The sequence below is a fragment of the Aptenodytes forsteri genome, unplaced genomic scaffold (genome assembly GCF_000699145.1).
Source record: "Aptenodytes forsteri isolate BGI_AS27 unplaced genomic scaffold, ASM69914v1 Scaffold8, whole genome shotgun sequence".
NCBI lineage: Eukaryota > Metazoa > Chordata > Aves > Sphenisciformes > Spheniscidae > Aptenodytes > Aptenodytes forsteri.
The window spans coordinates 13834461-13850809 of record NW_008796218.1 but is presented as its reverse complement, the minus strand read 5'-3'; the positions used below and the strand labels follow the sequence as shown (position 1 = coordinate 13850809).

At 37.6% G+C, this 16349-nt stretch overlaps 1 protein-coding gene across 1 annotated transcript in view; it reads right to left on the bottom strand.

The window, feature by feature from the left end:
* SEC24D (SEC24 homolog D, COPII coat complex component) overlaps nucleotides 1–16349 on the bottom strand; it is a 55748-nt gene that overhangs the window by 9360 nt on the left and 30039 nt on the right. Inside the window, exons 8-14 of the mRNA XM_009288873.2 lie at nucleotides 13967–14105; nucleotides 12136–12251; nucleotides 9123–9247; nucleotides 4461–4652; nucleotides 3723–3816; nucleotides 1027–1143; nucleotides 389–559 (exon numbers count right to left, since the gene is read on the bottom strand). Coding sequence (XP_009287148.1) covers nucleotides 389–559; nucleotides 1027–1143; nucleotides 3723–3816; nucleotides 4461–4652; nucleotides 9123–9247; nucleotides 12136–12251; nucleotides 13967–14105 — 954 coding nt within the window. The remainder of the gene's footprint in view (nucleotides 1–388; nucleotides 560–1026; nucleotides 1144–3722; nucleotides 3817–4460; nucleotides 4653–9122; nucleotides 9248–12135; nucleotides 12252–13966; nucleotides 14106–16349) is intronic.

Below are 16349 nucleotides of genomic sequence, written 5' to 3'. Positions count from 1 at the left end.
CCAGAGAGATTCTCATGAAATTTTGAACAAACAAGTGGTGTTACGGCTTTTTTTTGGCTCTTTATCATAAGCATTTTTATCTGTATACACAGGAGTAACTGACTTCCCTGCTCAGGAAGTCAGCTCACTTAATCACTTAAGTAACTTATCCACTTAAGTAAGTGGATTTAATGTTAAGATACCAACCAGCTTCTTACTGTTTCAAGATATATATTTGAGCCTGATCTGTCATTTCTAAGTTCGAATTTTATCCCCTGGAGTTTATAAGTAAGTTTTCTAGAGTCACTCTACTTTTGTGTTAAACGTCGAAGCACACGTTGAAATGAAAAGAAAAACAACAAATCCCCAGGTGTTACAATCTGAAAGGCAGGAAACCTGGATCGCTTACCTGGAAATTGTTGTACTTGTACAGTGTTCCTCCAGTGTACATTGTGACAAGACCCATGGAGGCTACGTCCACATACTGATTTGGGAAGAGGAACAAATTCACGCAGCAGCCATTAGCCACACAATCCCTGGCTAAGGCCTCGTAAGAATTTACCTGGGGCTGGAAAAGTATCTGCGCAGAATTAAAAAATACAAGTGTCGTAACATTAGAGACTGTTGGCAGCCAACCACAATCCAAACGCCCACTTGGAGAAAAAAAGATGATGAAGTGGAAGTTGTAAGTGAGGCACGGATTCGATTAAAAGCATGTTGCCCCTGCCCATATACTCGTATGCAGGGAACCAACTCAGCACGTTCTTAGAGAACGAAATCGCCAAACAGGCAGGTAGCAAAGGCTCTTGATGGGTGGAATTATTTGCTGCTGGGGTGTTTCCTTTATTGACGGGAATGGCTGCTCTACCGTAGTTTGACTTTGGACCAATATCAATATACCTACATAATCAGGGCACAGTGAGAGTGGGAATATTAGATAATTAAACAACACATCTTTGTATAAGAAAATAAATGAAAAACGATCAAGGATCTATTAGAGAAATTCAGTGTAATAGCAGTCCCTTGTTAACTCAGAGTAGAAAATACCTTTTCTTTATCTGTATTGAGTAGTTTTTTGTCATCTCTGTTTCTCAGCTTCCCTGGTGCTTCCGCAGTTGGCAATGAAGAATGGAAGATAAACAACTTTCCAGCACATTCTGCAGCCTGTTTCAAAGACACCATATTGGCATACTTATTGCTGCTAAGATAAACAAGCCTAATTTTAATACATTGTGGTATCTCAGAGAACAGTGTAAACTTCCTGCAAGTTCCTCAGAGCTAAATAATTCATTTAGAGACCCAAAACTTGATGGAAGTAAGTCCCGAAACAAACTGGGAATGTTATGTCAGTAAATAACTTAGTCTAGCACACAGGTATGTTGGCTGATGCATTGTTACAGTAATTTCTACGCAGGAATCTAAAATCTTGATGGGCGAAACTGGGAGTACCTCTCTTGGAGACTTTCCAGCTGGATACAAGCATTGTGCAACAAGCATCAAAAGTACAAATACTAAATTGGATAAAATTAAAAAGAAATTTAATTTAACAGAAAAATTATTTCTTTCAGTTCAGGCACACTAGCGTTCACTACATTTTTACAGACAAGCAACGATTACATTCCTGTACTAGATTCCACATTCAAATCTACACTAAAATGGAGGAGTATCAAAACTTGCGATGAACATTTCCTCCTGTCACTAAGAAATGAACTAACTGCCAGTTCTATTCAAGTTTTCTAGTCTTATTTAGAACTCTAATGAGAACATATTTACTGAGATGACAAACTACTGACAGAAAACCCTGAATTCCAAAGAAGAGAGTAACAACAGTAGCAGTGCCGCGGGCACCTTTGTACTATTAACAAACTTTTCACCAAAATTTAGAAAATCTAGTTTATCGCTTACTCTTACTATTGAGACAGCTAATGTGAACGAACAGAATAGACTAGACTATTTCAGTTGGAAGGGACCTGTAACGATCATCTAGTCCAGCTGCCTGACCGCTTCGGGGCTGACCAAAAGTTAAAGCAAAGTGAAATGAAAACTGATTAGCAATTCTGAGGTCTTCAAGTATTGAAGAAGTTGGGTGAAGGTCAAGGGAAGGAAGGAGGAAAAGAGGGATTTGTCCTTTTCCTGCTCCAGACTTAACCGCACATCCAGGTTAAAACTGCAATACCCAAGACTACAGACACAAATCAGCTTTGGTACTCTTTCTCCTCCAGATCTTAGGATGTTCACAAGATAAAGCTATTCCCCATTTCAAAATAAACTACGGCATTCTTCTGGGAAAACTAGAAATCTTTGCTATGGCAGAAACGCAACTGAAGACGGTATCTTACTTTTAACAGAGCTGAAATTTCACCCCTAATATTTCAAGCATAGTTATCTTTAATCACGAATGCCAATTTCTTCAGTTCCTTTTAAGAAGCATTCTGCTGAAGACTGAAAGACTTACCAAATACCTATTTGTCATGATACGCATCAGGACTTACTGACATTGCTTTTGACAAACTTTCTAAAATGTATATATATTATTTCTAAAAGCGTACTAAAATTCATCTCAAATAGGAACACAATCCATTCTATTCTTTTTAGACAAGAATTGTTTTCTTGAGCACATGTATATGGATATTAATAATACACAGTGAAAATCCTTACAAATTATAACTTTTAAAGCATTGAGCTAAATAAAAAGCTTAATTAAGAGCTGCTTGCTTTTATAGCCAACATCAAAGGAAATTTACGATTATGGCCCTTCAGTTTGTTTTGTAGAAGTCAAGTATTAGGGAAGAGCATTCTGACGGAAGCAGTAACCAAACGTATGTATTGCACACATACCTTCTGGCAGTATGAATAAATAACAAGAAAACAGGTATTAATTAAATATTTAAGAAACAGATTTGAGAAATGTTGTGCATTTTCGGTTCAACAAATTCAGCTACTCAAAGTTCATGCTTTACTTATACACAGCTCGCAGATAAATCAACTATTTTAAAACACCACTGGCTGTTCTCTGCCCCTACAAATCTTGTGGTGAACCACGGTGGCATTCTTTTAATTGGCAGCACTCCATGGAAATGTCAGCACTTTAGGGGATGTCCCGGACATACAGAAAGCAACTGGGGATGCATCTTGACCTGTGGATTCATTTTCAGCTGTATTCAAGCTGTGAGAACTTGTCGGTTAAGCGGAAACCCTCCAACCCCCCAACCCGATTCAGTCATAAATAGTCATACATATCTCGTTTTGCACAAGAAGTCAGCAGAAGCAGGAGAATAGGCAGGGTAAAACCGTATCTCACACTGATTTTTCGTGCCCTTCACACGTGCGAGGACTGGATGTCTGTGCAAACATCCAGAGTATCTATTAGTTCTGCTGCAGTAACTAAAACACTTTTTTACTTCTCTCAACTGCTGAACGAGAGAACAACTCCTGCTCCTCATCTTCTCCTAAACATCTATTCTATGTGGAATAGACTTTAGGGACTGGTTTCCCTCAATAAGCAAAATCTGGAAACAGATGTTATGCTTGTCAGTGTTCTCATTTTGGCTAAAGCAGTTCAAACGTACTGTTAGAATAACAGAACATTAGTGCTGGAAACAATCAGTGACTTTTTTTTCTAATTTCCCATTGTGATTTGTAGGAGGACTTGGGACTGGCTTTTAGCAAATGGAATTTCTGCAGCTTACCAAGTCTTATTCTCATTAAAAAGCTGCTTCTCTTACAGAGAGGAACATTCTAACCTTTAGTGCCTCCATGCCAGCCTGGATAACAGGAGCGAAGATGGTCTCACTCTCGTTAGTGTCTGCAAACATCTCTGGAATCTGGTCCAACAAGCTATGAAAGACGAAAGGATCAGTGTCTCAACTGGTTAGCGTATTTGAGATAATCCCCAAACATGCCTCATAACATACCAAGTCTTCACACAGGAAGATGTTTTCCATGCAAATCTGTATTTAAAAAAACCCATGAATTTTGATTGCTCAATTTCTTAGGATTCCAGCCAGAATAAAACAAAATATGAATTTTTAAATTCTATGAGATGCATTATTTCAAAGCTGTTAACATAAAGGAACGTGCAATAAATAAAAAACAGCTAAAAATTAAGGAGTTCTATGTGCTGTAAGGACTTAAGAGTCCTTAGATCATATCCAGGTGTGCATCATCTACATCACAAGAGGAAAAACATGCAAGACGGCACACAGCCACAACCCCCCTCCCATTTTTGCAGAAGCACAGCTGAAGATGCATGGTTTACACCTGGCCTAAATATGCTTTCAAATTCAGCACTGGGGGGTTGTTGATATCAATTTTTCTTTGTCTCAGAGGTGGAAATATATGATTTGAAGCATCTGCTGGCTTCTAAAGTATTTCAATAAATACATGTACCCCCCAAAACCCAATAACACAATTGACTAAAAGGCTTAATGCCTATCACAAGCATTCAGATCTTATTCACATGTGGAATAATTATACTTTACTTGATAACAACAGATCGTGATTCCTGAAAGTTAACAAGGAAACCATCCAGCAAAGGAACAAAAACTTCTCCAACATCTGAGACCACCATCATCTGAGGCTGAGCTAAGCTGCTTTTTACATTAAAGAAGTGGAGGACCTTGTTATAAGTGACAAAACCAACTCGAATTGCTGAGGATTCTTCTTGCTCTTCTCTGTAAGAAAAACAGAAACAACTGGTTATAATTCTGCAATTCTGACCTTGCAATAAAAGCATTCCTTTGAAATGCAAGGCTGCTTTCAGATCTTTATCTGTACTGGAAGCAACGAAGCAAACAACCACCAAGCAGATGTAATGGCCTCAATCTTTGCCTTAGTTCAAATTAAAACACCCTGATAAAATCAACTGCTGTATTATTTACTTTTTTAAAAAATATATATTTACGTCAACCCTATCAACTGCATCCCATCCAAGCAGTCAAAAGTCCCTAAGATAAAGAATAAACCATGTTGTCCTCAAAACATGGAAAAGAGAGAACAGGAAAATTAGTTACAAGATACAATCAGAAAATCAGCTTTATTTAGAATACATAGTAATTCGGTGACACTAATGATTGATGCCTAGTAAGAACACCAACTAGGCTTGAATAATGTCTGGTCTCTTTGGTGTCTTCTGCTTCAGCAGGACTACTTTTAAGCAGCAAAAGCTGTTAGATCCTCCACAGCTGTGTATCACGCAGAAAACACACTGTAGAAATTACTCATTATTGCTAGGAAGTTCCCAGGCCAACCAAAGCTAGCAAACTGCTGCTGTGAGCTACACCTGCAGGAACACCGCAGGCAGCAGGCTCAGCCGCTGTTTTTGTGGAGGTAACTCCTCTAAGCAGTAGCCCGCTCTGCCATTAGTAGCAGTGTCATCACTAGTGCTGGTTAGACCCTTACCAGGTTTAGAGTCCTAAGTTCAGTGAGCTCTTCCCCAAAAGGCAATCCTGTTCAAAAAAATTGCTCTTAATTACTAATAAAATAGCACCTTCTTGTAGCAGGGTGCTCCTCTCGTAAATGACAAGCCAAGCCTTTAGCATGAAAAATGCCAGATAGGAAGCCTGTGGTCCTTGCAATTACCACAGGTCAGCCCACATGTTCTGTACAGCAACATCAAACATTTAAGCAGCCTACTTAACTTGCGGTGCGATGTCACAAAACCAGCAAATACCGAGTCTGTAGTCTAATGCTTTTGCATGTTTGAAAGAGTTTCATATTCAAAGTACTGAAACTTGGAAATCCTCATTCAATTCCCAGCTATGCCACTGATTTAATTTACAACCCCAGAGGAAATTATTTAAATTATTTAATTTCTCTGTGCTTCAGTTTCCATTTGTAAAAGGGGAACAGCAAGAATTATTGTTTAATCTCACCAGGATGTAGAACTACGTACCACAAAGTTCTTTGAGACTGCAGCAATAGGAACCACAGAAATAGCCAAGCTGATTTTATTTTCTTCAGTTTATAAAAGAAGTCACTCACAGAAGGTTATGATTGTAAAAAATTTAACACAAAGAAATATGCTAATTGACAAACAGGATACCATAATGCACACAGACTCATACAGATGTTACTATCACACCAAAAGAATTTAATAACGGAGCCCTACCATAGTATTTCCAATTACTAGGCACTTAGGGCAAAAAAATCTACTATTTACTCTTCACTCTAACCTCTGAAGAAACAAGGGAGTGTTAACAGTCACCCTGAGCCTTCACCACAGTAAAGCAGCCAGGGTTTGAAAATATTTATCCTCCGAAGGAGTATGAAGCCTTGGCCCCACCAAAATCAACGGCAAGGCCTCCATCCCGTCGCACTGCAACCAACAGATTGCATTTCATGACTTCACAAATGCTCGCAAAATCAAAAGTCTAACTAAAGAGGAGAAACAACACAAATACACTTTCACGGCAATTCTTGCTTATTTTCAAATAGAAAAAACTGTCAGCCTTCTTCCTGGCTATCAAATCTGTTTGGCTTCAAAGGAGAAAAAAAAAAAGATTGTCATTAGCAGTTTCACAAGCTTCATGTAAAAGCTTGAGCTTGGGAGAGAAATAATTTTTCTCGTCTACAATCTTTAACTCTCATGTCGGTCTAGAATGTTAATCTACCATTCATTTTTTATGGGAACACAGCTGGATGAGAAAGGAGCTGCTTTGATCTAAACCAAATCAATATTCTATATTGAACACACTCCATAAAGAAGCATTTTAAATAATTCCTCCAAGATACGCTAAGTCAAACAGATGCATCATTTTTGAATGTAAATTTCTGATCATTCCCAGCACTCAAACGCTATTTTCTTAGTAACGTGATTAACGGGGAGCATTCAGGAGCTTGATGAGGACAAGGTATTATTAACTTTCTACACATACAGCACTCTCCTACTTCAAAGAGAAGTATCCACATCATCCTGGTAGTCCCAAAGTTGTTACACAGCAGGTATTTGGGACAATTTTTTCAGATACTGCTCTTACCTGTGGCACATTCTGCCCTGCCACACTTCGTCCAATTTCTTCTATCGTAGTTTTAAAGATTAGCTGTAAGTGTAGCAGCCGATTGCCTACGTAGCTCACGCACTATTTAGTTCTTTTTAAAGCCTCAGAATGAGAAGTCTGGATCATATGTACAGAAACACATTCAAATGTGGTGGTTTTTTTTTAATTATGCACCTAAAAATCATATTTGCACAACTAGTTAGCCTGATTTTCTGAGCTCATAAGCACAATTTCTATAAACACATTTCTCTGTATTTCTCTAAATACAGAGTCCGAGGTTTCTGGTTTGGAACATGTAAGTTTGAAAATGTCTGCTCTAAAATTTCAAGCAAGCAAATAATGGGTTTTCTGCTGTGCTGCAAGTCTACAAAAACACAAAGTTCTTAACACCAGGTCTTGAGCCACCTGCCTTAATCCTTTCTTTGCTACCTCTAACTTCTCACTTCGCAGCCACTTTCACGGGCTTACCCGGCACAGGCCTTTACACCAATGGCCCTTCTGTGACACAGATCGCTTTGCTACCCCAAGTCTTTCCTCTTAAAGATAAGAGCACAGGGTGAATTCCCAGCACGGGGTTTTCACCTCATGTGGTAACAGCAGAATATTTTTGCAGGTGTCTTTGTCCAGCAACAGAAAATGAACACACAGTGACCTTTGTGTCTCAGCACCAAAATAAAAGTTTCACCACAAATTCTGGTGGAATGCCTTATGATTTTTTTTTTTAAATTAATATTGTTTAAAGATAACAGGCGAGTCTTTGAAGAAACTGAAGGGCCTGCCCTTTCTTTATTTTTTTTATTGCTTTTTTCTGTGGACATGAAAACTTTGGCCCTGCAAACAAATTATTTAGCAGCAGATCTCTGCAGAGTGCTGGTGAGGAGAAGAATTAATGCGTCTTTTTTGTGATGTAGATACGCTTGCTTTCATTTTTCCTCAACTTTCCCTATTCAAGCCTAGGTGTTTCTAAACTGCCAACTGCTTTTTGTTACTACACTCATGCCTTTTATTATCTTCAGAGTCACGACCAATCCTGATGGAAAGCTCTCAGATATGTTCAGGATAATATCAAACACTTGTGTCTCCAGTGTAATCTTCAATGACAAAGTACTTGAGAGATGGCCTTACATGGGCATCTGACAAACTAACCCCCCACCCTGGACTGGAATTTCTTTCATGCACAGAGATCCCAGAAGGACATACGATAAAAGATTTTTAACGTATCCCAGATTAGCTTAAGGATCTCATCTCCCACCCTTCCTCACTTTGCTCTCTGTTCTCCCTCTGCAAGTATTGTTATTTGGAGTGCATTTTCTTTCTGTACGTTCTTCAATACTTTTATATGCCTTCAATACTTTTATATGCCTTCAATACTTTTATATGCCTTCACTGAGAAACATCTTGTCTACTTAATTTCTCAGTCTTTCACTGCTCTCATTTAACTATGTGTCTGTATTATTTAAACTTTAATGAACATATTTAGTGAAAACTATACTAATATACTATACTAAAAACTGTACTACACTAAAATAATATACTGTCATTAATATTGATCAGTAGTTATACTACTACTGTGTGTTTAATGCTCACAAAGCAAATGTGCTGTATTTCTTAAAATGTTTGTTGCCTACAAGATTTGTTCTCCTCTCAGATACACACCAGGACAGTCTCACAGCACAGCAAGAAGCTTTAAAAGTTTTGCTAATTAACAGTAAGAGCTAAAGATACAAGCCACCACCACTATGGCTTTAGAGAGACTTGCCATTCTTGACTATTCTGGTGTTGATAATTCCCTGTTTAATTTAATGACAAAAGCAGCACTGCAGTAAACAGAACTACAGCAAGTAAAGTCAAAACTACAAGCTGGGACTTGGCCGATAATACCACTAGAGTTCACTACAAGAAAGGAGAATGCATGCTACATGTGCAATTAGTATGACAGATTCTTTCCATTCATACAGTAAGTCCAGACATCAAAGTTTAAGAACTGCCAGCAGTGTTATAATTAACATTTGGTCACTACCACCCAAAAATGCCTGTACTGTAAATTCTGACATTTTCTGTAGCTTGTTTTCACCTCTCAACATGCAAAGCTGCATGAAAACTGCAGTGTAGTGAGTTAAGCAAAGCACACTTATGTTTCTTTACCTTGGAAGCTTATCTAGCAGAGTCTTCAGTTCGTCACATATGAGTTTAACTAGGCCGCTGTTTATGTTTCTGTACGATACATCAATCATGAAGATATAAGCTGGTGGCTTTGGAGGCTTGTTGTTCTACAGAAAAAATGACCATTCACAGGGAAAATTAGACAGTGTCCTGTTATGTCGAAAAAATTTACAGGTGGTACCATAAGGCAAACTAAATACAGTGTTCAGTTGTTTGAAAAATGCTATGGATCATAAATAGTAACTATTGCAGAAAGCTGACACGTATTGGGTGAAGTCCACCCCTGGAATAAAACATTATTACTGGAAAATAGCATCCTAATGGAATAAAATATGTAAAGGGTAACAGTTTATTAGATAAGATGAAACACAAACATTTTCTGCTGGAATTCAAGTGTTTAAACAAATTTGCCTTTTGGCTTTTTTCTGTACCCATACTGTTGTTGCATTCCCTATATCAATACGCAATACCATTTTGATAATGTGAATGCTTAAATTCAGTTTTTGTTAGCGTTTGCCTCTAACAACTGTTAAGTGACTTCTAACCAATCTGGAAACAGAAAATACAACTTAGGTACTGAACCTGAATTAAAATATCTCAGTTCTTAGCAGTACTAAGTGGTGATCATCTGCGCCCTGTCTGTCTGTCTTGCTGTCTCATGCTCCAATGCATTCTGGACAGCTGACCTGTACTTTCAGGAATAAGCTGACTTTCTGTAAGATAATCAAAGCATGAGAGTGGAACATTCAATGTGTGCAACTGCTGCATATACAGCAGTGACTTGGGCGGGTATGGATTCCTTCGGGAATTCCTCTTATTCATAATGTAAGTGGCATACAAACCGTGACATACACTACCGGCACAAGTTTCTGTAAGTAAGAAAAAGTAAGATGAAGGGGTTTTGTTTCCAAATAAAGCAATGTAATGCTTAGAGATGTACCCAGGAAGAAGGTCATAGAAAGTGAACATAGCAACAGTAATCATCATACTCCCTAAGATCAGTTTTCCTAATTCCCATTAAGACGAGTAGTGGTCATTACTTGGTGTCAAATTCAGGACAGCTTTGCCATTACACTGTTTCACTGCCTTCATATACAGAGTTCTGACCACTTAACCAAATTACACTTGTTAAACTAAACCTCAGAAAACTCCATTTAAGAAAAAAATCATCTAACCCTTGAATTATGACTTCTCCATAGTCCCTGGCATGCTTTAAACTAAACTTAACACTATACCCTTGATCTCACTTCATTTGAATAATGTAAATCAGGATTAATTCCTGTGAACTAAAACCAGGCAGTATTTTTAAAAGCTGTTCTGTTTACTGTACTTGGACTCTAGTTTCAAAAACTGTATCAAACACTACTTCTAAACTCTTGTATCACATCACCATTTAGAAAGAATCCCTGCGTAATTTCTGACAAATATATGGTAGAAACGAGGACTTGTGTTCTTGCCACATCCGCTTAGCAGGAGCGCAATAATGCAAAACAGCTGGTATTTGTTAACATTTTTTGTAGCTGTTCATCCTTGTCATTTGATAAGCACAAAAGGAAATGACTTTTCAGTTCTGGTCTTAAACTGGATTTATAAGAGAATTAAACCTTTGCAACTTGGAGCAAAATGAAAAATTAATTATAAAATAATGTTAACTTCTGTAAAATTTAATGACTTTGCATTTCCAGCGTCTTAATTTCGTAAGGGATTTCTTCTTTGTAACATTCTAGTAAGTCTACGGATGGGTCTTTGCAACAAGACGACAGACCATACTGGATGACTTATCAAGGAAACTCCCTGATTTAAGCTATATGGCAAAAGCCACTGCACTGAAAGATGCATTGTGATGATGACTGCATCACACAGTGTTACACTCTGGAGTAGAGAAAAAGAACCGTGAAAATGGCACACAGTCATTCAGTACACGAGTTTTCAAAAGTTTAGCTGCCAGAAATCAGCAAAGCTTAACCGAATTTGATGGAGCTACAGTGGATGTACTGAGGATCCTGCACCGTATTTCTGTAATGCCTCACTACAATTCTCTCCTGTTCTGGGGTTTAACCCGGATTTCAATAAAATCTATATAGGTCGTCTCAGGGATTTCACTGGATTTTGGAACAGTACCCTAGTGAGAAAGCAGAATTAAACCTGTTCATTTTCTTCATACCAGCAATAATTCGATGCTCTGAGGAAGTTACTGGTATCTACTTCAAGACTTTGTAGGATCCAGTCGCCTTTCCTAACCTTATCATGACCTCAATTCCACTGACAGGAAGAAAATTCTGTCTGATTTCAGCAAGAACAGAAAAATATGCCCATACTGTGGACAGATGAAGTCACACTTGCAGTTTTGTAAAATGAGCTAAAGTTTGAAAAGTTTAAGTAATTTATGCTTTCGGAAGTTATCAAATACAGTTCTCTAATAAAATCAACTACAAATATTTATAGTGATTTGAGTGGGCTTTGGACTGAGTTCTTCAGTGAGTTAATATTAGGAGAGAGAACTCATTCCATTGTAACTTACCATTACTTACTGGTCAGAATACCAAAACTACTCTTGCCAGGAAAAGATTACAAGGTCAAATTCCCTTGCTAAGGTTTTCAATATTGGAAAGGCAATTTAGGCGTGTGTCTGTCTTCAAGATCAATAGAAGACACGCATCTAAAAATGCAACACTGCATCAGGATTTCAACTATAGCCTCTGAACAGTGCAACATGCTAGCTAGGACCAAACAAACGCCCCAGTTAAAGGCTGCTGATCCATGACTTTGCTGCGCTATTTGTTATTCTTACTTGCTAGTCTCATACTCTGCAGCACAAAAGAACAAAACATAACATTGTAAGCTTAAATTCTCTGCATCTCTCTACATTTTCTAGAACATTCCTGGACTCTTGATATTCAGCTTACAAGCACATTTACTCTACTGTAGGTATTTAAAGGATTTTGTTTGTTTTGACATAAAATTGTAAATTAGTTTGCATACTGGAAATACTCACTCGGCAATAATCCAAAGTAGCAACATATTCATAAGATCCCAGAGATAGCTCAGGCCTTTCATAGTGGTCTACCCGTCGGCCAATGTGGTCCAGATGTTGAAAGAAGAATGGAGGGACTAAAAGCCAACACAAGAGCAGGAAAACACCTTTATATTTTGGGGAGGAGGGGAACAATCCAACAACTTCTTTCAACAGATAAAACGTACTAATGTAGGTTCCTCTGTTACTGATCAAGGGAAGAGTTTAAACACTTACCCAGGTTGCAATGTTTGGGGGTTTTTTCCACATTGGCTTAAGAAACCCCAAACAAACAAAAACCCACAACATTCTAGTAATGCCAGCTCCTTTTGTATTTGGAGGATAGGGCATATTCCCCTATAAATGTCCATATTCTCCCACCTCTACACTGTCAGGCTTGAGTAGGTAAAACTGACCCAGGTCATTTCCACAGGCAGGAGCCTGTGTTACCCTCAGGATACAGACTTGAGAGTGACTATTTTGTTAGTAGATACAGTCTACTCAAAGCTTAATTCAAGTCACCGGAGCCAGAGCTCTGCGGTAAAAACAGCACTTGTCCTAAAGCCTGTACTGTTTTATCCAAAAATACCACTTCACTGGAAATAGCTCTGCAAGGTTCACAACCCTGGCCTACTGTACAGCAAAGTACATTGGGCACATTCTATTGGGAACCTTCTGCGGCTACAGATAAAAGGTGCAGAACTCCAAAGCATTAAGAAATCAAGTGGGTTTGCCACCAACGATCTATACACAGCTAGTCATACCGGGGAAGAGTTGCCTCTGGATTTTAGTTCCTCTTTCCTCAATCAATATATATTTAGAATGCTTATTTTTCACATTTTTGCCTGTAAAAAGTGTATGTGTGTGTGAGTGTGGTGAATATCTACCTAGTCTGTTGGCCATTTTTAGTCCTCGTTAAAGTTTTCTTTTAAATGCTTTCTGACTTGGGTAAAAGACACTGTAGTAACACAAAGCATGATTTTAAATGACACTGCAACTTAAATGTCTTTCTTAAAATGTTCACAATGCATTTAAATTTCTCTTTATGAGAGTTTAAATTGCTAACAAACTATGAAATTTGTTATCTGCTATGCTTGCACAAACGTTTGAGCGTCAGGCAGAAAAGAAGTTGGAACAAGTCTGTCAAGGTTCACATTTCAGAGTTGAAAAGATTACTGTATTAGGGAAAGCACTATACCGCTGTGATCCAGCTGAGGAAATCCAGCTTGATACAAATGTCTAGAAAGGCTAGTTCTGGCAAAGATTTGGGATTTAGCCAAGAGCGCAAGAACAGTTATGAGTCACATGCAGCACACTTGAACAAATATGGCATGGTATCTTCTGTGAAAACCAACACTTGTCACAGCAAGATTAATAGGTTATTTAACCACTGCATCCACAGTCATGGACAGGACTATGCTAACACGGTTCTGAATATTTGGTTCTTGCTGGACATTTAGATTTCTTGAAGAAATTGATTTTTCTCCACACAGAAGTTGCTTTCAGTTAGCAATACAAGCAGCTTTGTATCCTATGATGACATAGTATTTTTAAGTAAAGTTTTGATCGTATCAGACTGGACTTCCATGAATCAGCATTATTCTTCATGCATTTATTTTTTTAAATTGTACTGAACAAATGTTTTTACGTATTCTTCTTAGGTAGTATTTTTTTTTTATTTGTGAAATAGGCCTAGTTATTGCACCTCACTAAACTATTTTCTCAGCAAGTCAAGAAAATCCTTTTAGAGATGTGGTGTCTTTTTAGCTTTATGGAATCTGTATGAATCACAGATGAGAGAAACATCACTTACCATCATTTATACAACTGCAAAATCCACACTGGTATCTTCTTCCACCTTCAATAAACTGCATGAAGGGACACATATAAGCTTTGCACCTGTTGCATCGGATTGGTCCAGTCTCACCATGGTTTACAACATAAAGAGGTGTCTAGATGAAGAGGTACATGAAGTTATAATAAGCAATGCAAACTTGAAACCAAACCAAGCGAGCTAGAAAGCTACTACTTGGACTTAACCCTTGTGAGAGATCCCCTGACCAAGAGATCATTCATTGTTCAGCATTTACCCAAAATCCGCAGTACGGTTCGCTCAATCCAATAGGTCCCCTGAGGGGCCAAATTTACAAGTTCACAGGCCGTATTCTGACATTTATCAGAAAGAGAGTAAGGATTCACACTGAAAGCCGACAAAGTTTTGAAACCATTGGAAGTTTAGGGCTCCAAGCCGATTTTCTCTGGCAAAGGGTTTTTACAGCTCACTAAGAGAAATCTGCTTGGAGTCAGGTATTTTGTTTTCTCTGTCAGACTGAGCTTTTCCTGAAGAAATGTATTGCTGCTCATCTATTGCATAGTCTCTCAAACAGGTATTTGCTAAGAAAGCTTCTAATATTTTGTCCTAAATGTTGTCCCCTCAATGCTGCCACGTTACATGCTATACTAACGTTTAAATGTTGTCAGGGTCACCAGCTAGAGTAGATTTAGAAGAAATACTAATATTTATTGAAGGAAAGTACATACAGCAAACAAATACAGTACCTCAAGCACTTGTCAGTATAATTACACTGACCATGCTTGCTTACAGCCTCTGCCAAAAACCACAGCTAATGGAAGACATTTTCCAGATGCCTCTTTCAGTAATAACTGCAGCAATTGAAAGATTCCTGTGATTATACTTAATGTTAGAAAAGTCATACCTGAAATTGCTATAAAAATGGAAGTTTGCTCAATTATTTGTGAAACTCTACAGAGCATAAACATGTTTTGTATTCTTCTTTTTTTCTTACTCCCTTCAATCCCAACTAAAAATCTCTGAACGTAAGAATAAGAAATCCAGAGTTTGGACACGTAACAGATCTCTACAAGAGGAAAAATGCTGACAGCCTTTGAATGCTAAAACATTACCGCTAGCATATTCACCTTTTCTTTTTTTTTAATTATGCTGTCTCTTCTTACGGAATGGACATATTTCATCTATTATACACTTTATCTTTTTTTAGAGCATAAGAGTCTATGAGTACCTAGAAAATCATTCATGTCCTTCAGGCATTCACTGCTTACATACATTTTATTGTTTGTTTATATTTTACAGAGACTATTTTACTCATTTATTTCTCCAAAGGGTTTAATGTTTTTGCCAAAGATTTTATACATACGAGTAGATTTTTACTACCTGGGTTTTAAGTGCTCCCTCCCACTCTACTGAGATATTATTTTACTTTGTGTTCTTTCTTCTATGAAAAATGCATTTAACACAAATTAACCAATAATGTCAGCTGGCAAACTATCAGGATCATTTTTCAGACATGAAAGCCTTGGCTATAAAACCTGCTCATCAGCCACAATCGCTTTATAAGTTTTAAAACTTCTGGGTTTTGTTCATTACTTGGCAATTTTCTGATTATCATTCTGCTGTATTAGTTTAATGAGGCCTGGATCTGGTTTGCGGTTAATACTATTATAGTATCTGACCTGATAGGGGAAAAAAAACAAGACTAAAACAACTCCTGATGCATTTATACACATTGATTTAGTAATTTTAAACCTTGTTTTGATTATAATTAATGTTATCAAAGAGCAAAGAAAAATTGCCCCCAAATGATCATATTTTGAAATACCAAAATTAAGACCTTTAAATGAAAAGCATGAACAAGAACAATCAAAAACTAAATGTCATGAAGTTCAGAGCCTAGGTGTCCACATTCTTACACATACTTAATAAATTACCTATTGAAAGACAGCAGAAATAAAAATAATGGGGTTTTTTCCTTGTCTTTTCATATTTGGAGTGGAAATTTTAGTTTTCCCCTCCCTCTAAGCTTCTTTAAAAAATATTACTTATTACAAAGTCCTTTTTAAAATGTGGGGTTCAAGCCTCAGTAGCCTAAGGGTTATGTTTGCAAACATTTACATGCACATTTAACTTTATGCATTAAATGGTTGTCTTGAAGTTACTGAGACTACGTGCACTGCACGAGGTTACAACGTGCTCAAGTCTTAAGAAAATAGTATTCACAGGCAATGTTCTGTAAACATATACTAGGCTGGATTCTGTTTTGTCTTGCCCAGAGAAATAAAGGATGAAACACCAATAAAATCATACTGCAGAAGCTAGCTATTTTTTCTTCCTAATAAGCTTGCAGAAATGTAAAAAAAAAAAAAAAAAATTAATGGGA